At 40.3% G+C, this 13046-nt stretch overlaps 2 protein-coding genes across 2 annotated transcripts; both read left to right on the forward strand.

Moving 5' to 3' along the window:
- Positions 1-280: 280 nt before the first annotated feature.
- rln3a (relaxin 3a) lies at positions 281-1635 on the forward strand (the record flags this gene model as incomplete). The annotated part of the gene is made up of 2 exons (XM_079232569.1): positions 281-440; positions 922-1635. 2 exons carry the CDS (start codon positions 281-283, stop codon positions 1203-1205), a joined length of 444 nt encoding a protein of 147 aa, XP_079088695.1. The 3' UTR covers positions 1206-1635.
- Positions 1636-2968: 1333 nt separating this feature from the next.
- il12rb2l (interleukin 12 receptor, beta 2a, like) lies at positions 2969-12763 on the forward strand (the record flags this gene model as incomplete). Its single annotated transcript, XM_079232868.1, has 11 exons — positions 2969-3004; positions 6306-6447; positions 7095-7171; positions 7279-7513; positions 8107-8301; positions 8554-8658; positions 8789-8935; positions 9754-9915; positions 10040-10109; positions 10506-10584; positions 10716-12763. 11 exons carry the CDS (start codon positions 2969-2971, stop codon positions 11100-11102), a joined length of 1635 nt encoding a protein of 544 aa, XP_079088994.1. The 3' UTR covers positions 11103-12763.
- Positions 12764-13046: the final 283 nt, after the last annotated feature.

Below are 13046 nucleotides of genomic sequence, written 5' to 3' on the forward strand. Positions count from 1 at the left end.
AAACCCAATTAGATCATCTGACATATTCGTTAATTATGCCACCTTTGGTCCGCTTTTTGTCTCCATAAAGGTCTCTGACTGTATCTCTCTTTCATATCTGTTGTTCTTCCGGAGTCGGCCTGCGTGCGCAGTATGCAGGGCTCCAAACCCCTTTATAAACCACACCTGGGTCAGCTCGAAAGTCATAGCTCTTGCAAACAGGGAGACAAAAAGCCAAGTGGTGCTCAAAGCAAATACTCATTTCAACCACTTCTGTTTTGCTTTATTTCCTCGGGGCACTATGTGGAAAGCTGTGGTACTGGCTGTGTGTCTGCTGGTGGCCGGGGTTCAGCCCATAGACATCCCACCTTACGGGGTGAAACTATGTGGCCGAGAGTTTATCCGGGCAGTCATCTTCACCTGCGGAGGCTCACGTTGGAAACGTTCGCTGAGGAGTGCAGGTGAGAGGCTGCTGCATCCTCACCAGATGTCTCATCACGGTTAGGCTTTCATCTGGGGACGGTCATTCATTGCATGACATCAACTTTTTTTGTCCAATTCCTGATGTTTTTTCTGGATTTCTTTTTTAATAATCACATGTCCATGATGAAGTTTCTGTCTTGACCTTCCTCTGCTCATTTGCGATTGTGTGTAGTTTGGCAGAAAAGCATATGGCTTTGCCAACATCAGTGGAAGGAAAAGATAATCACATGTTATTTTAAGTGCAGACAGAAAATACTTCTGATTACACTGTTATTGAACAATCATCTTGTTTGTCAGTTGGCTTCATCTCAGTTAGATTGCCATTAGATGTATGACCCATGAAAAACGTCTACATCTTATTGGTCCTCAATACAGATAATGTCAGGGACTATTATTTAAAGTGCGTGTGCAAGACAAAAAGTATTCTCTTATTCTTCATTACCCATTTTATTGCTACAGATGTTTCTGAGAACCCCTTCAGCTCCCGTCAGGAGGAGTCCTTGGAGGGTTTGAGTCACAGTCCTGCAGTGGAGAGTTTCTTCCAGAGGAACAGAGACCAAAGCTTCACAGCCAGAGACGACCATGAGGGAGTCTTTAGCAGGCCGGCCCGTTCTTTCATCAATGAGGAGATCCTGGAAGCCCTACGCAACGCTGACCGCAAGGGCCGGGACGTGGTGATCGGCCTGTCCAATGCCTGCTGCAAGTGGGGCTGCAGCAAGAGCGAGATCAGCTCCCTTTGCTGAGAGTCCACTGATACGCCACCTCAGTGGTAGACATATACATAAGTACAGTACACAAACAGACACACAAATACACACAAATCTTTTCTCTCTCTTGTCGCTTCAGTTAAACTGTTATACAAACTGTTTGGATTGTTTTGTTTTTAGTATCTATGAATTGTATGGAAAGGGGTGCAATGTGTTCAAATTGTTTATATGTATTTCTGTTTAAGCCTTCTAGGCTTTGTAATAAACAGCCTTCATTTTTCAGTCGTGAACCAAGCTGTATCGTCTTTCCCACAGTATTGCACACATTGCAATTCACCTTTTCTCATTACAGCTGAGAGTCCAAGAGAAAAAAAATGTAAAAAGTTGCAAAACAAGTCATTTGTATGTAATCCTGATTGTTAATTGGAGTATAAATTGTTAGTATTTTGCTTTTGTTTCATATCACACAGAGTGCTAATTGGGTTAAAAGTTCAGATCCAAAATAAAAAAAATGTGCTAAAAGAACCATATCATTGCCTTTTTAAGTAATGTTGAAATTGTCTTTCTTCAATAACCATGACTTAAAATAGTCTCACTTCACATGAAATATGCTGTGCTGACTGGCATATTTTGCATTTGATGCAGCCACATACTTCCACGAAAAAACTCTTTGAGACAGTGACATTTTTGGTGATGGAAGAAGTATCAGATCCAGATCCTTCACTTAATAGTAAAAATACAGTTATTGTACAATAAAAAGCCCTATGCTATATATATATAAAACTTTTAAATACATTAAAATGACCCATACATCATTATGTTATTATACTGACTTATACTGACTGAATTTGTAAGCAGCCTTTTAGTTGGTAGAGAAGACTAAATCTAAAGGGCTGTGAATTTTTTATTAATTCTGTGATTTTTTTTCTCCAAAACGTGCCTTTGTTTTTGTAAAAAATTGAGGATTTAACCTCTTTGGGCTTCGAAAGATTACTAAAACAAAACCATCTGGGAAGTTTAGAGGGGAAAATCAAGAGAACTGCTCCAACTCGAAGACATATCTGAAACACGACAAGGGGTTACAGGTCAAAAAGGTCAGGAACCACTGTATTGTACTTAATACGTTTATATCTCAACAAAGTCCCGACTGTTTGCTGCGAATGGGGAGCTCATTGTGGAATGAGCTCCCCATTGACATCAGGACAGCAGAAAGTCTCTACATCTTCCACCGCAAACTAAAAACACATATTTTTGGACTATACCTTGAATAAAGAAAGTAGCACTTTAGTAGCACTTAAATGGCTTTAATTGCACTTTGTAGTTTAACTTTCTTGAAGAAATTGTACTTTCTTGATTCTTGTTATTCTGAGTTTGTACTCATGGTTGAATGCACTTATTTTAAGTCGCTTTGGATACAAGCATCGGCTAAATGTAATGTAATGTAATATATTTTTTATGTAAAATCATAATGTGAAAAGTATACCACCGTCTGCTGTGGAATAGAAACAACAATATTTTTTCTGAATTTCAATGGACTAGACTAGTACTGAAGTTCTTATTATGTTGTTGTACCTGCATCACACACACAGCCGGAAGTAGACTGACTTGAGTTCACAGACTACAGGAAGGTTGAGCTCAGGAGTGTGCGTGCGGTTTTGTGCGCGTACGCGTGGCTCCCGTCACCGGTAATTCCAGAAAAGGGCGGGGCTATCCGAAACAACTGAACTGACTCGAACTTCACAACAAACTATTTTTTGTTTCACATAACTCTTGTAAACCTTGTTTCAGTTCTCAGGAGAATGCGCGACAGCCTTCCCGGTGTGTCCCACGAGGAGGTAACGTAAATAAAGAGGATACAACAGCTCGAGACAGAACAATATTCAGAGACGAACTTATTCCGCTACTGTATTTCACTTGAGTATTTGCACCGTTGCCGCTGTGCTACAACGCAACTTAGTAGCTAGGTTATCTATATGACTACATCTGTATTAGCTCATTCACACACCAGTACATCTAACGGGAATGTGTGTGTGTGTGTGTGTGTGTGTGTGTGTGTGTGTGTGTGTGTGTGTGTGTGTGTGTGTGTGTGTGTGTCACGTGACGTTAGGGCTATTAATGTCCAACTGAACATACAGCAGCCTTGGTCTGCGTGTACATATATGTGTATATCTGTGTGTATATATCCACGTGTTCTGTCCCCCTCAGGCACGAGAGGCCCGGGTCCAGATGTAATGGCTACAAGGTGGCTTCTGTCCATCTTGCTGGTCATCGTGCCAAATGGTTTTGGCTTAGGTAAGCTGATTCAGTGCTTGTGCACATGTTACCTATTTGTATAAGTTCAATTCCTCGTATCCTCAGGTGCTTGTGCCTTCTTTTTTTTCTCGCTTTTTGTATACTTTTACTCCCCCGTATTCAGAGAGAAATAATGCAATTGTATTGTACATACAACATATATGATCAGCTTGTAAGACATGAAAACAAAGGGACTACCCAAGGGTAGGTAAAGCATGCACAAAGCTCAATTTCAACCAGCTATAACATTGAAATGTTAATGCAATATCATGGATAACATGGATAACATACATTACACTTTAACACACACATTACACTGTAACACACACTTACAGTACACTTGTCTACAGTACTGTTATCTGTTTGTCTGTGCACTTTATTTTATATTTTATAATATATTGTAAATGTAATATGTTTCTATTGCACTGTGTTGATTGTTGTTGGTTGTTGTTTGTCTAATGTATGCACCACCCGCCAAGACACGTTCTTCGTATGTGTAACATACCTAGCAAATAAATGGTTCTGATTCTGGACTTTATGCAAGCACTATTCAAGTAAAAGAAGTAGAGACGATACTTTGTCTCCTCCCACAAATATTACAGTAGATGTTTCATGGCCTTTGTTTTATATGCAGCACGTGTTGTGCAAGCTGAGCATGTTTATATTGAGAGCTCTATGCAGTTTAGATACCCATGCGTCTTTCTGATTTGTAGACTGAGCCTTTATGCTTTTGTAATGAATTAGTTTGTATTGAAGAGGAAGTGGTGACAAGGAAAGGGTGCATTTGAAGCCAGCCTCATCAAAGTGCTCATTTCCTGTTAATGTTATTGGCGGGGCGCTTCCTTGCAACATGCTCTGTGTAGGCTTTGAATTGATCACCACTTACAGTGTTTTTGAGAACTGGGTAAAGGTGACAGTCTTGTGACGAACAGAAGAAGAAAAGGGTGTGAGTGTTTGCGGGTGTGGGCGGATTCACAAACGTGTTTTTCTTGCAGTGAAGATTACTTTTCTAACTAATGTTTTTTCAGTCTTCTCTCAGATATTATTTGCTATTGCTATTATTACATTTAAATCTATATGACTAAAACACTCATAATCATTAATACAAATTTGCAGAATTGTAGTGCTCAAACTGACAGTAAATCATTACTGGGTGTTCTGACTAGGATGAACTTTGGGAGAGATTATACAGATTTCTAGCAGTGTTTATTTAGATGTATTCAGGCTACTTGTGTTCATCTGTTTCTATTTTAGCTGAATATTTCTTTCTGAATTAGTTTTTGTGACTCACAATATCCTGGAAGTTTGGTACCTTTGTGAGTTAGCACGTTGGATTGGATATTTTAGTCTGTGAGACTGACCCTATTTTTTAGGACAGCACAAGACATTTGAAGAGCTCTTCATATTATGTGTCAAGTGGTGAAAACATTAAAAAATAAATAGATTTTACATATTTTAAAACCCAACTAAAAACCTTACTTTTTACCCGAGCATTTTCCTAAATGAAGACACCACATTTTTACAGTACTCTTGTTTGTTTTTATATAAAAGTATATTCCTGTGCATGTGCGTACGTATGGATGTTTCTGTTCATTTGCTGCTTTATTTGTTTTGTGACCTGATTTTGTATCATGGTGCTGTACAAATACGTTTGAATTGAATATGGTGTTTCAGTTAAATGGTTGGAATACTACATGTCAGTTTATTCGGTTAAAACTAATGCAGCCTAATTCTAAAGCTCTGCCAGAAATCCTACCTTCATGATGCTCAGTTTTAGTTGAAACAGTATTTCTTTTCTTTTTGTTTAGTACAATAAAAACAGAATCACTTTTGATTTCATCATTTGCCCTCTGTGTTCCTCCAGCTCCTCCTGCTTCTCCATCTCTTCCTAAGTGCCTTATTCCATGTGGTGAGGAAAACGATTGTGCAGATATACATTGTAGCTGGGATCCAATGCCGGACCCTGAGACACAGTACAGCCTGCACTGGGAGCCAGCAATTAGCGAGTAAGCACAACCAAAGATATTCCTTCATCGTCATCTGACAACTTTAAAGTTTAGTAGTCTGATAACTTTGGGAGAAGCCTTCCAAATTCATTTTACTCCTCTTGTCTTGTCTTCCAGGGAGGGGCATGTGATCAATGGGACCAGTTTTGATGGGATTATCAATCGAAAACACTTCCACCATGGGGAACTTCATGTTTGGGTCCAGGCTAAGAACCAGCATGGTTCTGCCAAATCTCAGGATGCTTGGTTCCAAACAACTGATATTAGTGAGTCAGTCCTGCACATTCTTGTTCATGAATACAGACCTCACCATTATTGACAATAACAACAGTAATGATATAATTAGTATCACTTGATACCAACCAAAATCACTCTAACATACCTGTTAAAAAAAAAAAGAGTTGATACTGACTTTTGAGACTCTTGTAATTTATCTTCAAATTATTGATTTGGATTTATGTGATAGTTCATTTTTTAATGCTTTTGTGTCTCCGTCTCTGTTTCTAGCCCAGCCGCTCCCTCCTAAACTCTCGTTAGTCAGCCATCAGGAGTTTTTAGAGATTTCTTGGAATTCCATCTGTGATAAGCAGCAGCTCTCTTTGGGACATTGTGACGTCCAATATCGGACTGAGGGAGACCAAGTCTGGCTTGAGGTGTCTGATTTAGGTTTTGTCTTCCACTATCTTTACTTTTCTTCCCCTCAGCATGGTCCACACTGTGTAATGGAGTATGATGACATTGAGAAGAAAGTGCTAAGTGTATTATTGTCCTAAAAAAAAAAAAGAATCTTGCAAGAAAAACAGCATGTTCGTTTCCCCCCAACCCCCATTCTACACAGGACACTGATGTACTCCATGGCAGCTATACAGTCGACAGCCTTCAGCCCGGCACAGGCTATGAATTTCATGTCCGCTGTTCCTGTGAGACGGGCTTGACGAGTGACTGGAGCGCAATCCACAGAATACGAAGCACAGAGACGGGTGAGTCCTCATTTGGGATGTGGTCGCTTGCTAGTTTCTGCTGTTTGTTTTGTGCCGTTTTTTTACTGTTCTGTTGGAAGAGCATTTAAGGAATAGTTTGACATTTTGGGAAATACGCTCACTTGCTTTCTTGCTTAGGGATAGATGAGAAGATGCTAACCATTCTTATATCAGTATGCTAAATATGAAGCTGTCTCAAAAACACCCACCAGCAACTGGAGCTCACTAATTAACACGTTATGTTTTGTTATTTAGAAAGGACAGTATGGCATTTTACAGGGGTTATGTGCAGCACCAGTTCCTAGGAAATCAGAAGAGAGAAGTTCATATTCCTGCTCATTAACCCCTCGTGAAATAGCGATGTATACAATGTGTTGATTTGTGAGCTTTAGTGGTGCTGATAGGTGGATTTAGTGATTTTTGGACAGAGCTAGCTGTTTTCCCCATTTCCATTAGACGCTAAGCTATCCTACCACTAGCTTTATTGTATAGATATTTACTGTTTGAATATGAACAGTATGGTGACAGTAATGATGTAAAGGAAAGAAGAAGCAAAAATAAATAATCCCCCATTAAATAAATACGCATGTATCTGCTGAAATGATGAGCCACAAACCTTCTTGCTAATTTGTTCCACTCTTGTTTAGCCCCTGATGGAGAGCTGGATGTATGGGGGGATTGTGGGATATCCCAGAAAAGCTCTGACTGTGTTGTGACCTGGAAGGTAGGCCCACACATTACCCACAACCGTTATTCTCTGACTCATATGACGAACTGGAGTCTCACGCTATGCAGACTCGCTAACCTCTTCCTTCTCTTCATCCCATCCAGAAGCTTCCTATATCTCAGGCTCACGGTCTCATTCTGGGATACAAAGTCAGACGGTCTTATAACAACGCCACGGTGTTGGTGACTGTGTCCCCAGCTGAGCCGAAGGGCTGTGTGGCCGGTGAAGAGATGCAATGCCACTTCACTTCCCCTCTGAAGGATGTAGCATCAGTCAGCGTGTCTGCCTACAACAGTCGTGGTGCCACAGAGCCTTCTTATCTCGCTTTGCCAATACCAGGTATCAACCGTCACTGAGTAAAAAGTACAAGTAGTGAGTATTGCTTTGGTCAGAGGTGGTATTCACAAAACACCCTGAGGCTTAAAGTAGCTCCCAACTGGCTGGGTACGTTTTCACTAAGAGTTATTTAGAAAGCCTTTCAGAGCCACAAGTCAGAACTTAGAGGTAATCGAGAGTGCACCTTTCACTGAGACCTGCACAATCAGTCAAACGCTGTAGGTAATATGCTTCATCACCTCAGCGGTTTGGAAAACCCCAACAATAATTAACTTTTTTTAAGGCAAGTTAATAAGAATCAAATCAGCTCATCAACAATTTAAATATCTCAGCAGATAGTTATTCCTTAAACCAAAAATTGGCATCTGGACTAAATGAATGAAGCGGATTTTATGGCCATCAATATGCCCTAAATGTAGAGTTTCCCCTTCAAATTATTGATTATGAAGTTATCGTTAAAATGATGGTCCCTATTTTAAAGTGACTGCTCTACAATAATTATATATATTTAAGATCTAATTCCCCAGTTCCTCCACTTGTGTTTCTCCTATTCTTACGGTTTATGAGAACTAAGAAAACATTTGTCTCTTGCTCAGGTAAAGAAAAAAACGAGCAAACTATTCGCCTCGTGATGAATGAAGAGAAGCTCACCGTGTCCTGGGATCTGCCTTCTAAGCTCTCTGACCACCTGAAGGAATATGTGGTGCAATACAAACAAGCAGGAAGTCCTCCAGGCCAAGGATTTGATTGGATCAGGGTGAAAAAAAGCTCAACAACAGGAGTTTTTGACGGTCTGTTTCATTTGGATATGTTCATACAACAGCGCTGTTTAAATATTTCTGATCTGATTGAGAAGGCCCGGAAAGTGAGGGAGAACATTAATTCAAAGAAACCATCATTCATTGATAATCTTTGATCATATATTTTCAACTTCAAGAGCGAATCTTCACTGTAAATGTGTCTTACTTTAAGGTTGCAGTCAGGTGCTGACTGCCACTTTGAAAAAAGTGGCTGTTTAATCTGGTTTGTGTCTCCACCTACAGGTCCATATAGACGATACACACCGTACCAAGTGTCACTGTTTACTGTCTCAAACAGCAGTAAAGTCCATCACCTCTCATCAGCTATTGGATATTCACTTCAAGGAAGTAAGTGTTAATGCATTGTTTTTTTAGCTATCTTTTTAAAATATATGTTTTACTTCCCCTGGCAAATGTCTCCTCATATTAAATGGAATGAACTTGTAATTATCATGTGCCTTTCTTTATCACTTTTCAGCCCCCTCCAGGGTGCCATCATTTAAGGTGTTTTCCATTGCGCCCACTCATGTGACCCTGTTTTGGGAGTCTATTCCCCTCCCCCAGCAGAGTGGGGTGATCCTGTACTACCAAATAGTAGTAGAGACTGGAGCAGACAGACAAAACGGTACACAGCAACAATATATAACACAGTTGTAGTAATTAATTTAAGAAACATGAGAAAGCCGAGTGATTTTTGCAAATAACTGTACGATGGATTGCCATCAAATTTGACACACACACACACACACACACACACACACACACACACACACACACACACACACACACACACACACACACACACACACACATACACACTCTCACACACTCACACACACACTCTCACACACACACACACACACTTGTGTTTTACCCTCAGCGTGACCTCTACTTTGGTATTGACATTCCCATCAGCCTCAGCTGTGCTGTGTTTGTAGTAGTGATGATGAGAAAATGTCAGCATGCGAAACTAAAATGCTAAATATGATACCTGCTGAACATCAGCATGTTAGAATTGGTATTGTTTTTGTAACCAATATGTGTGTTGTCTTTAAACAATATAGTTATAAGACCAGACCTGTTTTCAGAAAATTAAAAATTGTAACTAAATATACATAATATTTTAGACAGCATCAACAACATTGTAGAACGTGCACATTGTCACCACAGTTTAACTGGTACTTTAAAGCGGCCCATAGATGATCAGTGGCAAAAAAGCTTTGTGCTATATATTATTGTATGTATTTATTTACATCCTATAAAATGTTGACATTAGCCTTTACCAAAATTTTTATCAAAATGCATGTGTAAAATAATGATAAATATATATACAACTAATAAAGAAAAGTGGTAACAGGCAAACTAAAGTAATAGAACACTTGATCTGGTTTGTCTCTGTCAGCTGTTCTCTGGTTACTGAACCTCACAATGTGTCTCTCCTAGTGTACAATGTGAGTGCATCACCACAGCAGGACAATGATACCTTTCAGCTGCTGCATCTCAGTCCTGGACAGGAGTACGAGGTGCGGATCAGAGCTGTGACTGCAGCCGGGCCTGGAGCAAATGAAACGGCAAAGTTCAAAGCCAAGCACCATGAAACTTTTGGTATGACATGACATCTTCATTGTTTCCTTGTTGAACGTGATTTGATATTTCTTACAATGTGTGGATTAATTGATGAAGTCAATTGATAGAAGTCTATCTCTCGTCTCATTTCTCTTTGTTTCAGGGTACTTAATACTAGCAGTGCTTGGAGTCAGTTTGCTGGTCGTGACATGCGTCATTTCCGTTTTATACAGGTGAGAGAATCATTTTAAACCACTTATCTTATAGTTCTGAAGCACTCTTCCTCTATCACTAAGTGTTGTATAGCTTTGCTACACCACGTTTGTTTTCCTTTTTGTTGGTAAATACTTTGACTATTGCACAATACAATTGTGTTTTACATCCTACAACTAATCTAATAACACTGGAAATACTTTTAACAAGCAAAAAATATTAATTTTTAGTGCTGGGGTGCTAAAACGGTGCACAGTGTAAGGATAAAAAGGAGATTTAGTTCAAATTCTCTCCATGCTTATTGTCTCATAAAATGATGATGTGAACATTGAAGCATACATTAATGTACACATTTTCTTTTCATTTTAATTGAGGGTGTCTTCAGCTTGTTTGTTTTGATCTCATATGTTGTCCAGTGCTTGTCGTGCTCCCTGGTTCTCTTACAAAGTGCCGGATGCCCGCAACAGCCACATTTTCCGACACATGAAGCACCAGGTGAGAGACTTAAATAACAGGACCTCTTTGTCTTCTGCACGCTCACTAATGTATTCAAGTTTTAGTTTGTCACTGTGATTTACCAAAACAACAAAATAAATCCTGGGTCTGTGTGTCATCTCTCTGTATAGATTAATGACTCCTTAGCTTGGATCTGCATTCCCGTCTATGAGCCGAATCCCAAGATCTCTCTGTTGGAGGTTCTGGAAATCCAGCCGCAGCCTTTGAGGTCCTCCCTGGAGGAATCCTCCGACCCTGACGAGATAACTAGGCTAGTGATCGGAGACCGGGGCTCACATGTGGACTGCCAAGATGATCCAAGGGAGGAAGCTGTTGCAGAAGAGACAGACCACAGATACGGAAGAGAGAAGTACAGCAAAATGGTTGACTCCAATGAGGAGAGGGACAGAGAGGCGGAGAACAGGGAAGATTGTTGGAGCTCATTAGAGGAAGAACAGTCGGTGTCGGGTTACGAAAAGCACTTCATGCCCACTGCTTTGGAAGTACTGGAAGTTTGATGTTTCTCTGTTGGCTCATGGACATTCATCTCAGATGTGTTTTGTTTTTGTATTTCCTTTAAACGTGCAGAAAACATTCAATGTGGAAATGTGTATTTTCGACAACGCCTCTCTGGTCAGCCTGCTATGTCCTCTATGCTGGACCCAGAGGGGCGACTCGGGTCATTGGAGAGAATAGTCAGGCATGAAAATCCCTCAACTTTCGGCGAAATTCGCCGTTTTGAAACCAAAATAGGTGACCTACGTGGATCGTGTAGATCCGAAGAGTTTTTGTTTTTGGGAGAGGGGGGGGGGGGTTCAACTGTCCGCCGTTTCTGAGATTGGAGTGGGACACGAAAAAAAAACTGAGGTCATGATCATCTTAGCAAGAGAAGATCTTTGACGTCGCGAGTCTTGGCCAATCAGCGTTAAGATGTCTACAGCGGCTTCATTTCCCTCCCACCAGTTTAATAATAGTAAGCTAGTCAACTTGCTATCACGGTAGCTAACGTTGTTGGAGAGACAGCGAGTGAGATTACTGGCAGCGGAGAGTCCGTGGCAGCGTGTGACGTCAGCCAGGAGAGCGGCGAGTCAGCGGCGGCTCAGTTCTACCTACCGACACCTCACTACATATAAGGAGAGGACAATGGAGATTTTATCCAACTTTTATTTTAATAAAAACGAAATGAGTTTCCTCCGTAGGGTGGCCGGGCTACTGTTTATATTTAAAAGTTTAAGATCTACGTGTAGGAAAAAGTGTATCCTCTAGTTAATTATAATCCATAGAGTTATGCGGTTATAATCACTGTCACAGAGAGAGGTGTGCTTGAAATTCGCCGTTTTGAAACCAAAATAGGTGACCTACGTGAATCGTGTAGATTTGATGAGAATTTTTTTGTCGGGGGGTATTTATATTCAGTGAACTGCGAACAGATGCGCGTGCCAGAAGGGAGCGCGAGTGCATGGAAATATTAACGCGAAGGAGCTTGCATCACCAGTGCAGACCACCATCAGAAGCATCTGGCAGTGCTCAGCAGGCCAAGAAACAGACTGCTGAAGAAGAGAAAAGGGCAAGGCTGAGACATGTGGCAAAACAGCGAAAGCGGGCGATGGAGACACTGGTGGTTCAGGCAAAGACAAAATAATCTGGTTCTGAGAGTATTACGAACTGTAAATTGTTATCTTTGCCAATAAAATGTATTACAGTCTGAATTACATTGTATTGGCTGTCAATCATGATGGAAGAGTAGACAAGTTAAGTTACAGCATGTCCACCATCTCTTGTGGGGGTTATGCATTAAGCCATTTGTGGTGCCCTTACCATATTGTGCCTCATATACTGTACATGTTAGACCCAGTGACAGGCTGGCATGAAATGGCTTGCATAATACTTAGTAAGGAGGCCATAATAATTTTTGACTCATGCCTGAAGTTAAGTTCCCCCCCCTCCCGGGCCCCTCTCACCTTTTTCACCCCTGACCCGTTTTCATGCCTGATAGTGTTGTTTTTTTTACCGCATCGTGTTCCCTATGTTTTTTTCTTACTTTTCCTATTTAAGACCTATGTAAAAATGTAAATGTCTGAATTTTTTTGTTAACATTGTCGCACCTTAAACTATATATTTTGAGAAGTAAATGCACATTTGTGCATCGATTATGTATAAATAAACTATTTTAATAAGGGTTGGACTTGTTTGATTTAGTTCACTTTAGTGACAACACAGCCATGAGGGTGGAATATGGTACAGTATGTACAGCACAGTTTCTAAATCAGTCATTCCACAGCATAACAATATTAGAGTATTCTAATAATAAAACACATGAAGCCACAAAACACCATATAAATGTACATCACCAACAACATGTTGCATATCCTGAGTTGTTTTCCCCATTCATCCAAAGATGCACTTCATGGTTTCCTCTGTAGATCAGCCATGGTTAAATGTGTTTGATTTCAATTCAAGCC

Source organism: Taurulus bubalis (assembly GCF_910589615.1).
Source record: "Taurulus bubalis genome assembly, chromosome: 17".
Taxonomy (NCBI): Eukaryota; Metazoa; Chordata; class Actinopteri; order Perciformes; family Cottidae; genus Taurulus; species Taurulus bubalis.